We start from the raw sequence: 15,491 nt of genomic DNA, 5'->3' as shown, positions 1-15,491 counted from the left end.
GGCAAGTTTAGCAGCAGCAGTCTCTCTGCCACAGCCCACCCTCTGCTGTGCTGCACTCAGGAAGGCGAGGCAACAGGGACAGAGGGTCCCTGCCCCATCCCAGTGGGGCTTTTAGGGGCACTTTGGGCACTCACAGATAACCAGACTTTCAGTTCATCAGGTCCTAACTCCATTCCCCACACAGCTGGATTTCACAGCCCCCTCCATCATTTCACCTCATCAGTTTGTGATGTTAAAGCCCATGGTTTATTTATTTCTTTACTTCACTAATAAAGCACATCATCTACAATGATTAATTTTGCAATAAAGAAACAACACTACTACAAATGGTGGTCTAAGACAACCTAGGGAGAGTCTACAAAGTTCACATCCTAAATCCATCTCTCTGTTAGCTGTGAAACATCATTCCTCAGAGTACTCGGCTTGTTAACACAATTCTTCTACAATCAAGTCCATGGCTCTGTTCCCACGTGGGGAATAAGCACCACTCCCAAGCTAAGGAATAATTAATTTACTAGTTTTGAGGGGGTTTGGTTCAAACCTCAAAAATGAGGATTTGTTATTTCACTTAACTGTGATACAACAGGATTATCTCAGATGTCAGATATTCATTGTCTTAAGAGTACTGCTGATGGATGAGAATACTAAATGGAAGAAGGATTATGAATACGGAGTGGTATGGGTCTATGAAAAAGAGAACTAGTCCAATTCACAGAATAATGAATTTCAGCTTGGTTGATAAATGTAATCATTTGGGTAAGATATTTGTCTTTCATAAACTATTTGAAATCATACAAACATGACATTCTGATTAGGGCAAAAAAGACATAATGACAGAGAGCCAAGCTGTCACAGATCAAACAGACAGAACCCCAGACTGATGGGTCCCACAGCAAAGAGGGAAAGACAGAGACGATACATTCCCTGTGGCGTTCCGCAGGGACAAGTCCTGGGCTTTTTGCACTCTGGTACTTTGCCAGCAGCCTAAAGGAACTATAAAAACATCACTGGTAAAAGGGAGTGACACAAGCTGGAGGAGTTGGCCATGAGCTCCCCCCAGCCAAAGCCCTGGGCAGGCCAGCAACTAAACCTTTGCACAGTCTTGAAATGGAAAGACGGGTCTGGGAACCAGCAGCTCAGGCCACTTGCACACAGGAACTGCCACGGCAGGCTGAGGGTAGAGCATTCAGCTGGCCACTGCTGTGGACAGGGGCCTGCACAAGGCCAAAGGCACAGGTATAGGCAGAGAGCCCCCTCTGCCCATGTCCCCCTGTACCAACACACTGGACACAGTGTGGAGATTCAAAGGCTACCTGGGTGCAGCACAGTACTGGGCAAAAGGGGCTCAGCTGGCACAGCAGATGCCAAGGCAGGCACCCAGGGAGACATTACAAGAGATGCTGGTGAGGGCGGGCTCCAGCCCATCAAGGCACCACAAGGCACCATGGTTAAGGCTTAAACTAAGCAGGTTAAGACTATAATGGGATATTTTTACAGTGAGGGCAATTAGCTATTAGGAATTCTTATCAGAGGTTGTAACAGGTTCTCCACTACTCATTTATTAACTTTGATCATGAAGATGGGATCTCTGTCTAATCAGCCAGCTCTGGTTCATACAGGAATTCAGGGCAATCCTGCAGCCACGGAGACAGGAGTGACATGGTCACGAGGGTCCTTTCTGTAAGCATGCAAGCTCTTAACATCAGCGCATACCCCTCTGCTTTCCCTCTTTACCTGGCAGCTGCCATTTCAACGGTTGTACAGATCTGTACAGTAACAGTTCTTTAGACAATGCAGATATAAATTGTGTGTGACCTCAGTGACTGTTTGGTGCACACTCATCGCATGCCCAGGTGAGCAGGCCAACGGCAGCAGCGGGAATGTGGGAGGGCTGAGATCAGTGAGGGAGCTCTGAGGAGCAGGATGGAGGAGCAGGAGGGTTTGGCTCCAGCATTCCTGCTGCAGAGCAGCGAGACCGAGCCGCCGTACCCAACTGTGCAGGTCCAGACAGTGGCTCTGCCACCACCCAACACATCACTTGAAAACGGACGGAAACGTCGGGCAGTCGGGTGATTTCATCTTCTTCATAAACTTCTTGAACTCTTTGTTCTTCTTGTCCCACTTGTAGATGGCTGTCAACAGGTACTGAGTCTTCACCTGGCGGCCCATGATGAGAAAGTAGTGGCTGAGGTTGTCCAGCTGATGGCAGGGACAGTCTGCCCCATTTTTTAGGAACAGCACCAGCTTCTTCAGGTTCTTCTTCCGAATGGGCCCCAGCTTCAGTGCCTTCCTCTTCCGTGGAATGATCATCTTGTCCCCATTCTCCTTCTTCACTTCCTTTATGGTCATCTTAAGAGCTGCAAAACAAGATGGGTGAGGGGAAAAACAAAACTCCTAAGCAGCCTTCACAGCTCCTCAGCAGCACAGCACCTCTGCTAAGTGAGGCTGAGGGGGCAGCAGTGCCATGGCCCGAGGATGGCAGCAATGTCCTGTCCCACTGCAGACATACAGTGCCATGCTCCATTCCTGCAGTCCCCTTCTCCCTACTCTGCTCCTGAATCCTCCTGCTCCATGGCATCATCCTGGCCCACTGTGACACTCACACCCTTGCACCTGAGGTGGAGCTGCCCCATGCCCAGGAGAGCACCAAGGTAAAACACTGACATCTTTGTTCCCCTTCCTCCAGCAAACCAGCCAGCACTTTCCATTTGAGAGGGGACTTGTTCAGCTGCCAAGCACAAATGTTAGCTGGGTCAATTAGGAGACTTCCCTGCTTTAAAGGCATGGAGGGATTCTTGAAAGGATCATTTAAAAGGTCAATTTTTCTTCTCAATCATCTGTTTGCAGTCACACCGGCCCTCAGGTGCCTGTGAAACAAGATTCCGAGCACTGGATGTCTCTGCATCACAGGGCTGTGGGGACCCCAGCATGCAGTCATGTATCTGCACCTTCCCCAAGAGAAGGGAAGTTGGTCTGATACACTTCCATGGAAAATACTCTCCCCTCTTTGGGTTCAGCATTTTCCCAAGTTAATTGCAATACCCTCCACCCCCCCAAAAAAAGTTTTTTTGCCATGACCATGAAAAGGAATTTTGCATACGTGGGAAAAATGATGAAAATGTGTTGTACATTAAAACATCATTTCTGTGCCATTTGGCTCTGCCTCGTTTTTGGGGAAAAGCACATATGGCCAAAAATCGCTAACATATTTTCATCATTTGGGAGCTTACTTCAGTGCTGCAGATAACTAATGCTCAGAGAGGTGATTTGTTGGCTGCTGCCCCTTCTCATTAGAGTCTCAGGGCAGTCCACAAAAACCTCTGGTTGTGGCAGGGAGATGGGTCCCCCACAGCATCATTCCTTGAAATCCTGCTCTGCTGGAACATGTCACAGTGAACACGTGTTGCTGCCTGGATGGGAGAACTGCACAGTCCAGATGCAGATGGCAGCAGGACAGCATGACGACAATCCCAAGCAGGCAGCAGAGACTCAGGATCCCCCTTTTGTGCTCCCAGCCACTGCCCTGGCAACAGGAGCAATGGTGTTTGCCTGCTCCTGTGCCAAAAATATTCCCCAGGTTTGCCAAGGGCCATGTCATGTTACACTGTTACTGTATAAGAAAGTAATCTAGGTCTGGAAACCCAAGTGAAATTTTCATTCCATCTGTTTTTCAAATTCAGGAGCTAAAGAGACTCCAGCTTTAAGGAGCTAAAGATGCTGAACCAGATCAGTTTGCAACAAATCTGGAAAATGAAGTAAGTAGTCTTCAAGCAGCTCTAAGCTCCATGACATCAACTGGGCAGCAGTAGCAGCAACACTCCTCAATGTCAGCCTCACTTTCTTTACTCATGCTGACTGGAGCCCTTGCACTAAGCACAGAGACAGCCAGGGCAGGAAGGATGTTAAAACACTGTCGCCCTGAAAACTAAAGCCTTCTGATAATGTTTTCATAGTTTTAGTTACTTTCCCATACAAGTTCTATAAATATAAGTTGCTTATCACATTCCTTCTAAGAAATGTCTTTTGATGGATGTTTCACATGACCAGTGTGCTTGGGAAGGTGGTAACTTAATTATCCAATCCCTGGTCATTGTTGAGAATCTATAAATACTGGAGTCAGAGAATAAGGGTTATTTCTTTCCTGTTTTAACATTGGAAAGTGTTTGTGTGAATCATTTTGTGTCCTTTAGCGACAAAACACCATTACAACAGTTCAATAAGAGACTTCTGCAAAATGGCTTGTTTGCAAACTGCTTTGCTGAGATCACTGCAAAGTTTGATCCTTTTTGCTAGAGGAAGAAAAGGATCTGCCAGCTAGTGGAGGTGCTGATCTACTCCAAGTATCATACACCATGGAAGACAAAGGAGGCCTGATAATCCTATGCTGTGGGAGCTCACAGCTGCTCCCTTCCCTGCACACAGCAGGTTGTGAGCCAGCGATGCAGGTTCATGGAAGCTGCCCAGGGGAACCATACATCCAGATGTAAACCAAAACCTCATCCAAACCTTGCTCGTGCAGAGCAGGACACAGAGCCAAGATGGGATAATGCCAAGGGGGATGAAGGAAGAGGCTGACCAAGGGTGCAAACAGTTTGTGTCAGGCTCTGTTCCTCCCAGCAGCAGTGTCCTCATAACCAGCAAGAGCCTGCAGTGCTGCCCAGGTAAACACAGCCTTGCTCAGGGATCACCAAGCCTTTGGTGCTGCAGGCTGAGCAGTCACACAAGCATGATGATCTCTGCTCAGCCCTCATTCCTCTGCAGTGACCTGGCTCCCCAAATTCCCCTTGTTCACTTAACTGGGCCACATTCCCTAAGTTACAACCCACATTCCAGGTAAGGTTCCCAGGTATGAAAGTGTTCCATAGTGACAGGCCAGACATACAGCTTTTGCATGGCACACCAGGAAAGTGGTGCCTGAGGGAACATTCATTCATTCCGGTGTGCACCCCACTCTAAGAGCTCACCACCACGCAGTGGGAGGCAGCCTCCAACTTCTGACTTTCCTAGAGCATGACATTTGGAAGGGGGGACCACGGGGCTGCAGCAGCCAGCCTGGCGTCTCCCCAGCCCTGGGAATGCTGCCGCAGCAGGCAAAAGGCTTGAGTGGGATGCTTGGAGTCTTGGCTCCAGGATGCAGATGAACTGCCAAAGCAAACAGCTTCCTCACTGGGAACCTTGGCCTTTCCACTCCCCCCATGCTGCACCAAATCTGTCTCAGCACCAAGTGGGAGAAGGGCCAGAATTGCCTCTGAGATGCCAGGACATGCTTGCTCAGACAGACTAAATATTCAGCTGTGGCTGCCAGGCAGGAGCTGGCCCCAGGAGAGTTATCCACAGCGGGAGCGTGTGCCACCTTTGCAGTCCAGCAGCTGCGTTGTGACCACAGGCTACTTCAGCACAGCTGTGGCATTGGTAGCAGCACCGGCCCCAACACTCTGCATGTTACAGTGGCCCAAGGGGCTGCAGGATCAACATTCCACCCACTTTCTTACCATTTACTTTCATGGGACACCCACATGTTCCAGCACAAGCTTTTCCAAGGACGGCGCTGTATCGGGGTAGTCACCCGCTGAGAGCAGGAGTGCCTGTGCTCTGTTCACAACCCACTACCACGCACCATTCCTGTTCCCACTGGCACCTCCACCTCTTTTTCAGCACAGGACAGCCTGGGACTAGGTTACTGTCTCTGCTGTTCTCCTGCCTGCACAGGCAGGGGCCCCACTCCAGCCCCTCATGTGCAGGAAAGGGAATGTGAGAGAAGGGAAAGCTCCACTGTTCCTTCAGCCTCATTTTTCTTTCCTTTAGAAATCACTGAGAAGGAAGAAACCTGCCAGAAGACACATTAGGGCTGTAACAGGAGAAGGCTGCAGGCAAGGACCTGTCAGTCACAGTGAAAAAATAAACAGCATGTATTGATTGTTCTGCAGTCCCCAGTGCCACAGAGCCTGTTCAGCAGGATCCCCTCAGACCCCAGAGAAAGGGCAGAAACAATAAATAAAATCACTAAGAGAAACAGAGCGTGGAATGAACTCCTGGAGTAAGAAACAAGTGCTGGCTGCAACCCAGGGCAGCTGGGGGAGGTGGCTGTGGGGGCACTAGAGGCCGATTTCATGCTTCCTCTTGCATCCATCGCTGTCTCAGCACACCAGCACTACACTAAAATCTACACTGCAGTTACCCCACATACCTGATCCAGCCCCCCGGTGCTGCTCTGTGCTCAGGCCAGGGTTCTGGCACCCCTCACTGACAGCCATCCCAAAGCTGTCTTACTCTCAGAGGAGCAGCCAAACTGCGTCAAAGCAGCATGCTAGAGTCTACATTCATTCTTCCTCAAACAAAGGCAAACCCAAAGTTCTGATGGACCATGAGGCTGGCAGTCTCCTGGCACCCCTCTGACCCCCAGCATCTTGTCCAAGATATTCTCCTGCCTTGTCTTTACAGTTTGTGTTCACAGCTCACTGCAGCTCTCTTCCTGCACTGTACTCTAGACCAACACCAGGGCTGCTACGCAGCCACTTCCTACACCGGCACAGCCACACATCTGTGGTGGGCAAAGTGCTCCTCACCTCTTTTCTGTAACAAGCTGCTTGGATGTAAGAGAAACCTGTAGTAATGACACAGCAGGAATCAGTGCAAGACCTACCAACAGCTGCCCCATGCAGCACATGTTAGTTTAAACATTTATTGTACGTGTCTGGCTTTGATGAGGATCTGCAACCTGTCAGTTGCCAGTGTTTACCTTGGTGGACATGCATGAGAAACCTCAGTCTGAAGGTCTGGAAGTTTATAATAGTGTCAGATAAACAGCTTTCCTTGAGAAATTGCCCCATGATAGTAACCTCCCAAGACTAAACAAAGATCCAAAGGCCATGCACTCTGCTTTGGGAAAACTTCCTGAAGCCAGTGTTTCCTCCACCAGCCACTCCTGCTGAGACATCCTTCTCACCCCTACACTGCCTTCCCCACAGGGCACAGGTAGGACCAGCACTGAATCCCATGCTCCTGCTCCCCAGCTGGCTATAGACAGGCAACATCTGCTCAGAAATAATTCCATCCTTTGGACACAGTCACCACTGTCTTTCCCAATAACAACTTACACTGTGGGCAAGTCACTGTCCCAAGCCGCTCTGCCGAGGCAGGGAATTCTTCCGGTTTGCCTCTGCTCCCCCTTGTGTAACTGTCCATGGGAGCATGGGAGGAGCATGAGAGGATACTTAGCAGCAGAAGCTGATGACAAGCATGCAGTTAAGTTTGTATTTCCCTTCTCTTCTCGGATCACTGCTCGCACACCTCTGGCAAGGGGACAGGTATTGCAGTGACCACCAGCACTGGATTCACCTCGCTTCTTCTCTGGGATGAAGGTCCCCCAGACTGGGGCAATGCCTCTGCATCACTGCAAGCCCAGGCAGGAAGCTCTTACCCAAAGCAGGTGTGCTTCTCCCTCCCTCCCTGCCATCTCTCCCTGTGTGTGCAGTAAGGCAGGGGCAGCTCTGATTTAGCTCCCACGGCCTGCCCAGAACAGAGCTCTGAGCACCCCAACTTGGAGCACTCAGCACCTCCCACTCCCCAGCCAGGTCATGCACTGAATGTCTGCTTCCATTCCCCAAGCAAGCCAGAAGTATGCACATTCCTGAGGAACTGTTACAGGGGTGTTCCCATTGATGCTTTTCCCTGTTAGAGAAAGCCTGTGCTGAACTTAGGACTTCTGGCATACTAAATCTGCAGGAGAGTTGAGAATTCATTTCCAGCAGAAAGGGTAACACACCAGCATGCAGAGCAGGTTTGGGTTTGCATAAGCACGCTCCAGTACAAGGCACATTCAAGTGCTAATCCCCCAGGAATGCACACCTTGTTCAATATGCCTTTAATAATCTTCCGGGAAAGTTACATACACCAGCAAGGATGTCAAAACCAGTTAATTCTGGGTTTGATCTGAGAAAGCTAATATATTTCCTTGTGATAATCTTTTCTTTTTTTAAATGAAGTTCAGTTTACCTCTGATTGTCTGACTCACTCATTTAGGACAAAGCTTTCAAGTAGCTTTGCATTTTTTTAACACCCACCTCCGCATACCCACACTGACATCTAGAGGCACATGTGCCTGGCCTTGGGGACAGATGGCAGGATGCAGCAGCACCAGCACGGGCAGGGAAACATGGCAGTCCCATTCTAGCCCACACAGGAGTCATGCTGCCCCGTGCCCAACTCCACCCTGTGAGGAGAGCCTCCCTGTGCCCAGAGTGCTCCTTCTTACCAAACTCGCTGGCACACAGGTGCTCCACAATGGCCTCTGACTTCATCTCGTTGTCACAAGGGGGACACACAGTCGTTCCTGGCAAAAGAAAAGAAGTGAAGACAATTGAGAGCCGGCAAGAAGCCAGCACAAGAAGGATCGCAGAGCCAGACTGCCCATGCTATCAGACCACCATCCTCAAGGGGGATCCGTGCCCATGCACCCTGCCACGGGCTCCCAGGTCCCATACAACAACACCCTACTAGGTGTAAGGAACCATCCACCAGCTTACAGGGCAGCACTGGCCACAGGCAACCTTCTGCCAGCCCCACTCCAATGCTGTCAGTGGCCCCAAGGCCAGACACAGGCAGCTGCTAAAAGCAAAAGGACAGCACTGGCAAAGAGAGGAGCTCTCAGAGCCAGGCATTCAACTGCCCCCCTGACAAGGGGCATGGCCCATAGCCTGCTGACATTCCCTCCCCATGGCATGCCAAGGCAGGCATACAATGCCTGAACCCCAGCACAGCAGGAGGATGCTGCCCAGAGATAGCTCAAGTGCCAAGGTGCTACCCTGGTGCCAGGCAAGGGGGTTCCGGACAGGGACAGCCCAGCTCAGCACCGTGTTCCCCTCAGCACTGGGGACCATTCCACAGACTTCCCAGGCAGTGCTCAGGAAGCCACTCACCACCCTCCCTCCTGCCCTGTCCCAGAGCTGCGCTGGCTGGAGATGGACCAGCACAGCTCTTGTGGATGCTGCCACCAACAACAGTGGTCATGCTCTTTTGAGTCCAGGGCAGCCTCATGGCTCCAGCAGAGCAGAGCCATCTCTGCTTGTCAGTCGCTGGCAGTAGCCAACATCTGCCTCTTGGGAAATGCCAGCCATGGGGATTTCACTGGGATCTGGGAGCAAAGCTCACTTCACCCAGAGAGTAAGAATCTGTTTCAGGTTCCCGTCTGCAGTTGGGACAGACCACCCAGCAGCAGAGATGTAGACTTGAGCTACTGGCAGATTAATTTATTGAGCTGGGAGATGTTGCTTGTTCCTGGTCCAGCAAGATGGAGGGCTCTTCCCACACAAGGGAGTTATTCTCAGGGACAACACTGCAGCAAAACATCTGCCAGTCCCTGCATGTAAACAGAGTACTCATGGCCTTCCAGCCCTCAGCCAGGCCAGCAAATCCACAGCATTGCTGAACCAAAAAAACAGAGAGGTGTCCAGAAGAGAGGTGCAGAGCCAGAACTGCTGGCAAGAGAGGCACAGCCACGATCATAGTGTCATGTCTCCTTGGCCACAGATGCCCCACAGGGATTCAGGCCAGACATTCGTTTTCTGTGGCTTGTTCTTTCCCTCTCACCACCCCCAAATCTCTTCTGTGCCAAATGCTAATTCCCAGGGACGTGTGCCATGACTTTATTAATCACACTTGCAGAGCAACTGGCCTTCCGTTCCTCTGATGTGCAAGTCACAAGTCAGCCTTCACAGCACCAACATCCACCTCCCCAGTCTCACACTCTCTGTATCCCTGAGAGCTGTCCATCACCCAGGTAACCTCTTCCAGAACCCTAACGTGCAACTGCCACTATCACCATCTCACTCAGAAGCCAGCCTTTGGAGATATGATGACATCTCTTAACACTTGATTTTTAAAATCAGCAGTCAGAATTTTTGTTTCCAGGCTGCACATTTAATGAGCTCATGACAAGGGAGACAGGGTGCTCATAGGAAGGTGACACAGGCCCAGCTGTCCATCTGCTGCAGAGCCAGGAGTTCCTCACTGTGCTGGGGACCACTGTCAGGAATAAGCAGGGGGTACCTGCCATGCCAAGTACTTCAATCTGCCTCAGCAGCCGAAGTGCACATGAGGAGGGCAGCCAAGCCTACACCAGCCAGACAAATGTGAAAGCCACTGCTGCATCCACTCTATGAGCTTTCCAGGCAACCAAGTAAAATAGAAAAAAAAAAAAAAACAAACAAAAATGGAAAATAAGACTCATTGTTCCCTGTTGCAAACATAGGCTTTGTTCTAGCTGTGCTCCAGCAGCCCCTGAACAGGCTGTAACACACCCAAGGAGGCAGAGACCCCTGCCTTGCTGCACCAGGGCCCAGAGGCAGCAGCCATCTGTGGGCTGGACCTGGGAGCCCCTGGGTAGTCCCTTCCATAGACAGCAGCTTCACTTGTGTACAATCCCCCTTCCCTAACTTGAGCAGGTTGCTCAGAGTCCCACCAAACCTGACCATGAATGTTTGCAAGGACAGGGCATCCACCATGTTTCTAGGTAACATGTGCCAGTGTTTTACAACCCTCACTGCAAAAAACTTCCCCTTTATATCCAACCTAAATCAACCCATCCTCCAGTTCTGCCTCCTGCAGCTCTTTTACAGCACAACAGGACTGCAGGAGACACTGTCTCCTGACAATGGGAAGGAAAATTGTCCTCTGCTCTGGGTCACCACATGACACTACAGTCAGGAGCACAAATGCTGGGGGGCCCAGCCAGCTCCTGCACAGCTCTGTGCCTTCAGGAAAGCTGCTGTTCTGTGGAGCCACAGCTACCCCAAAACTGCAAGCCCTCCCATCTGTCCTGAGGCACTACAGCAGACATCTCCAGCCCACCCTCTGGGTCCAGTGCAGGTTGGCTGGGGTCCATCTGATGCAGCTGACAGCTCAGCTCCAAGCACAATCTCAGTCTGCCTCCAGCTCACTTGTTCCTGCTGACCATTTTCCAATGCCTGGCTGTAGAGCCAGCTTACTCCAGGGGCAAGAGAAGGAATGTGTAATGCTGTATTAATCTGCAACTCCCCTGATGCATCCTGTGGGCCTGCAGGCTTTACTGCCTGTGCTTAAGTAGAAAGGAATTCAGCAGGTCAGCTCTTAGAGAGGCAGAAACAAATTCCAGTTTCAAGGTGTTAATGGGGAAAAAATACTGAAAGGGTTTGTTCTTATTAGTACCAAGAGAAAAGTGGGGACACCGCTTGGTTCTGACCCTCTTTGAATCAACAGAAAACACCTCTGTGCCCAAGAGCAAAGGGGCTCCAGGAGCTGGTGTTGACAGAAAACACAGACAAACCATGGCCAGGGTGCACATAGTAGAACCCAGGCAGATGAAACTACCAGCCAGCACAGGCACAAGGACTGAGCTGCAGGTCACCTAGGATGACTCGACATCTGCAGGAAGTGGTAGTAACAGAGCTGAAGCAATGGGTGCCTCACAGGCCATAAACAGATACTCTGTGGCACACAGGAGATTCTACAGTGCTGGTTCACATCACAGCAACGGTTGCAATTAACTTTGCTTTTTCCACTCCAAACTGAGGCATCACAAGGAAGCAGTAGTGTCCCAACCCCAGTGCTGCCTTCAAGACAGGTCCAAAAGGTAAAGAGAAAGTTGCTAAACTACTCAACGGAACACCTGGCAGGTGCTGCTCATTTAGAAGCCTGTTCCCAGGTCTTGGCTCATTAATGTCTGTAAAATTAATTACCTGCACACAGCCCAGATTATTACAGACCCTGGAAGGGCCAGCTCAGATCCAGCTGTCCCAAGAGCATGCTTGGCTGAAAGTCCCTGGGTAGAAGCAACCTTTGTACCTGCAACACAGAATATGGCTGCGGTCTTGACCAACGGTCCAGGTTCACATAAGACATATTAATTTAGAGCATTCCTGGAAAACAATTATGTTTTCCAGCAGTCACATCAGTAAGGGCAAGCCATGACAAGGAAGGCAGTATGTCTCTGCTGCCATCACTGTGGGGAAAGGCTGAGTCCCTGGCAATGAGATCAGCCAGAGCTCAGCCCCCTGACACCCCACCCGGCACTGGCACGAGCTTCACATTCCACCTGCCTCCGGATGTCATTTCCAAGATGTGCCATGGGCCCTCATGTACAGCTCCTCTGGGTACGGAGCTTGGGGGTGCTCCTCTGCCTGCTGTGTCACTGTGCCAGGGCTCTGCACTGCCCTCCGCACACCCAGCACAGCTTCCAGAGACTCCTCAGGGTGTCACCCCTCTACTGCAGGATGCATTCCGTTGTTCCTGTCCTCTATCAGAAGGGCTCCCTGAAGTACGAGTCCTTTCAAGATGGGCAGGATGACACTGCACAGCCCCCGTCGGCTGGGTTACTTCTCCCAGTCGAGCACCACATACAGCCTTTGTCTGTACAAGTCCCTGCAGACGAGCTCTGACACAGCACAGAAGCCACAGAAACCACTCAGCCCCCGGCCCCGAGCTCCTCCCGAGAGCCGGCACTATACCCCCGTGCAATCAGGAGTGACAATTCCTTCCGATGAGGCTCTGCTGGCCAAAAAGCACTGCAGTCTCCTAGAGTCCCCTGCCATCTCCCTCTACAAATATTCCTCCTGCCAGCCTTTCACAGTGCTCCAATAGCAAACACTGAAGTGACACCAGGATATTTATTTATTTTCAAGTTTCCAGCAACAAGCCAGAGTCACTGCAACTTGAACAAGCCAGTCTGGCACCACAGAAACGTGCCGCATGCAATGGAAACAAACATGAACCACGTTCACTTTCCCTAGTCGTTTCTGGGCAGGTTTCTTGCTCCTTCTCCAGTCCACCCGAGGGCAGAGCTGGATCTCCACTGCACGCCCAGCCACCAGCTGCCCAGCCTCTTGCCCTAGGACTGCACTGGACGTGGGGGATCCTGCCAGGACTACGGCCACAGCTGGCTTCAGTCAGCCAGCACTTTCTGCCATGGCATACGTCCTCCTGCTGCCCAGAGCAGCCCTGCAGGAGTCTGGCTCGGGAGCAGAAACAGGACAGTGCAGTATCTGAGCACAGAGGGTCACACTTTGGTCCATCAGGGCTGGAGCCTGCGCAGGTATCAGAACAGGCACAACCCCACATGTCCCAAACAGCCTGTCCCAAGGCTCTGCGATGGGGATGAGGAGCTGGCAAGGCATCCCACCTACCTTAGGACAGGAGGGCACAGAGAGTGAGTGCTCAGAGGCCAGAGGAGGGCTGCTGCCAACAAGAGTTCATATGAGCTTCCTCCTACCACAAGAACCCATTCAGTCCCATGTGGCCCCTTCTGGGCTAACACCTGGCCTGTCAGCTCAGAGAGGAGTGCCAGGAGCAGGGCTGCAGCACAAGCCATGCCTTACCTTTGGGCCTGGAGACCTCGGTGGCATTGGGAGCTGTCATAGCAATGCAGACATCATCCTGGGGAAACTGGTCGCACTTGAGCATGTCTGGCCAGAAGAAGCCAAAGAACTGCATGACAGGCTCACAGGAGTCACGCACGGCCTCGCAGAGCCAGCGGCAGGGGTAGACCGGCCGGTCCAGGCACACGGGGGCAAAGAGGGAGCAGAGGAAGACCTGGGTGCCCATGTGGCAATTCTTGTTGAGCAGTGGCACCCAGCTGCTGGCCTGGTGCTTCACTTCGGCCATGGTCTCGTGGTCCAGCAGGTTGGGCAGCACCATCTTGTCGTAGCCCACGCTGTGGCAAAGCCGCAGGTCGGCAGGGATGGCCACGCACTGGTGGGGTTTGGCGTAGAAGCGCCCGCCAGGGTAAGGGCCCAGGTCTGACTGGTAGCTGACATAGTCGTACTCGCTGGCCACGCCGCAGGCCACCAGTCCAGCGGCCACCGACACCAGCGCCCGCAGGGCTCCACCGGGCCCCCCCACGCTGCCCATCGCCGCGACCCGCCGACGGTGGCCCCGACAGCACCTCACGCCGCGACTCGCCGGGCGCCCGCTGCCGGCGGCCGCCCCCGGGGACCCTCCTCGCACCCCCACCGACGGCCCCTCCGCTGCCCCTACCCGCTCCCCTCAGAGCCCCGGAGGACGCCGCGCTCCCGCCGCCCCGGCCCCGGCCCCGCTCTAGCCGCGCTCCGGCCGCGCCGCGGGTTTGTGAGCCCGCGGCAGCCAATCAGCGCGCCTCCGCCCGCCGCGCGCTCGCCCGCTGCTGTCAATCAGTGGCGCAGGAGCCAATCCCGCCCCGCCCCGCCCAGCGCGGCCCCGCCCCTCCCCGCCCCGCGCGGCCCCGACGGCCCCGCAGCCCGGTCCGGCCCGGCGTCACCTGCCCCGGTGAGGGCCCGTGGGGCCAGGCGTTATCTGCCCCGGTGAGGGCCCGTGGGGCCAGGCGTTATCTGCCCCGGTGAGGGCCCGTGGGGCCAGGCGTTACCTGCCCCGGTGAGGGCCCGCGGGGCCCGGCGCTGAGGGCCCGTGGGGCCTGGCCCATGGAGTGCAGCCGGGGGAGCGCGGGGTACCGAGAGACCTCCCCCGGGCGGGGCGCCTGAGCTCGCCTCGTAGCACCGCTCGGCTGCGTCCCCGGTGGGCGGCCCGAATCCCCCGGAGCCGCTCCCGGTCTCTGAAGCCGGGGCGGCTCTGGGAGGTCCCGGCGCTCCTGAGCGGCCGTTCAAAGGTTGCAGATATTTCTGTGAGGCCGGACTGGACCGTGCAGAGCTCATTTCCCAGTTGACAAATTCCAACAGAAACCATGACATTGAAAGAAAGAAAAACAATAGCAACCAAACAAAAGGCAGGAGAAAGGGAGTCTGTTGGTATCGCATTTGGGTACCCTGTTCCAGATGCACTTGGAGGAGCAGGAGCTGCATTCCCTGTTCCTCCAGCAGCACCAGGCCCTCGCCACCCTTACTCTGCTCTGCTCCTCAGGCCTTGCGAGCACTTGCTGCCCTCCAAGGTCAGGAGCTGTGGCCATGCAGGACAGAGGCCGTGGGGCCGCCCAGGAGCCAGCACAGACGTGTGGCAGCCGCCAAGCCGGGTGCCCCTTGGTGCAGGCCAGGCAGAAGAAGTTGGCTTGCTCCTTGTGCACAACATCTGGCCATTAAACAGCTCTGCCCTCGGGTGTCTACAGGTCCCTGTCCTAGGGAGCTCTCCTGAGCTTCCTCCTCTAGAATCCTCCAAAGCTCCCCTTCTTCCTGCTGCCTTCTGCTCAAACAACTTGTACTACTTAAAACAGGAACTACACCTTGTTGAGAGGTAAATGGAAGAGGCTCTGCAGCCTGGAAGCCTGGAAGAGCCACTTTGACTTGAGGGCCAGCAGAAGAGAGCAGCCAGTTAGCACCACTAATGAAGTGAACAATTTAGCAGTAAACAGGGGACCTGGGAATTGAAAGAGGCAGTGGAGCAGGCCCTCTCCTGCTACTTGGGATCAGGGAATCGTGGCAAAGCAGTGATCACTGTTTGTACCAAGAAACAGCTGCAAAATTGACTTCTCATTCCTTGAGAAATTCTGACAGTATGGAATCTGCTTTTGCCAAAACTAGTTTAGAAACACTGGA

General features: G+C 53.1%; 1 protein-coding gene across 2 annotated transcripts; it reads right to left on the bottom strand.

The window, feature by feature from the left end:
- Window positions 1–223: 223 nt before the first annotated feature.
- SFRP1 (secreted frizzled related protein 1) lies at window positions 224–14,069 on the bottom strand. Of its 2 annotated transcripts, none has more exons than XM_023940788.2 (3): window positions 13,350–14,069; window positions 8,255–8,332; window positions 224–2,357 (listed from the first exon to the last, which is right to left on the bottom strand). In XM_023940788.2, the coding sequence occupies exons 1-3, from the start codon at window positions 13,879–13,881 to the stop codon at window positions 2,035–2,037; spliced, it is 933 nt and encodes a 310-aa protein (XP_023796556.1). In that variant the 5' UTR covers window positions 13,882–14,069; the 3' UTR covers window positions 224–2,034. The 2 variants fall into 2 exon arrangements, with proteins under 2 accessions (XP_023796556.1, XP_086721538.1); XM_086865412.1 differs by lacking the exons at window positions 224–2,357; window positions 8,255–8,332 and adding exons at window positions 12,628–12,982; window positions 13,158–13,209 and having other exon boundaries at window positions 13,350–13,965.
- Window positions 14,070–15,491: the final 1,422 nt, after the last annotated feature.

The sequence above is a fragment of the Cyanistes caeruleus genome, chromosome 29 (assembly GCF_971803275.1).
Source record: "Cyanistes caeruleus chromosome 29, bCyaCae1.hap1.1, whole genome shotgun sequence".
NCBI lineage: Eukaryota > Metazoa > Chordata > Aves > Passeriformes > Paridae > Cyanistes > Cyanistes caeruleus.
This window is presented reverse-complemented; position numbering and strand designations above follow the sequence as displayed.

Coding starts and splice junctions, on each gene's coding strand:
- SFRP1 (XM_023940788.2), bottom strand. CDS start 13,881: ATGGGCAGCGTGGGGGGGCCCGGTGGAGCCCTGCGGGCGCTGGTGTCG. Junction 8,333..13,349: donor CGAGGTCTCCAGGCCCAAAG/GTAAGGCATGGC, acceptor TTCTTTTGCCAG/GAACGACTGTGTGTCCCCCT. Junction 2,358..8,254: donor CCTGTGTGCCAGCGAGTTTG/GTAAGAAGGAGC, acceptor CTTGTTTTGCAG/CTCTTAAGATGACCATAAAG.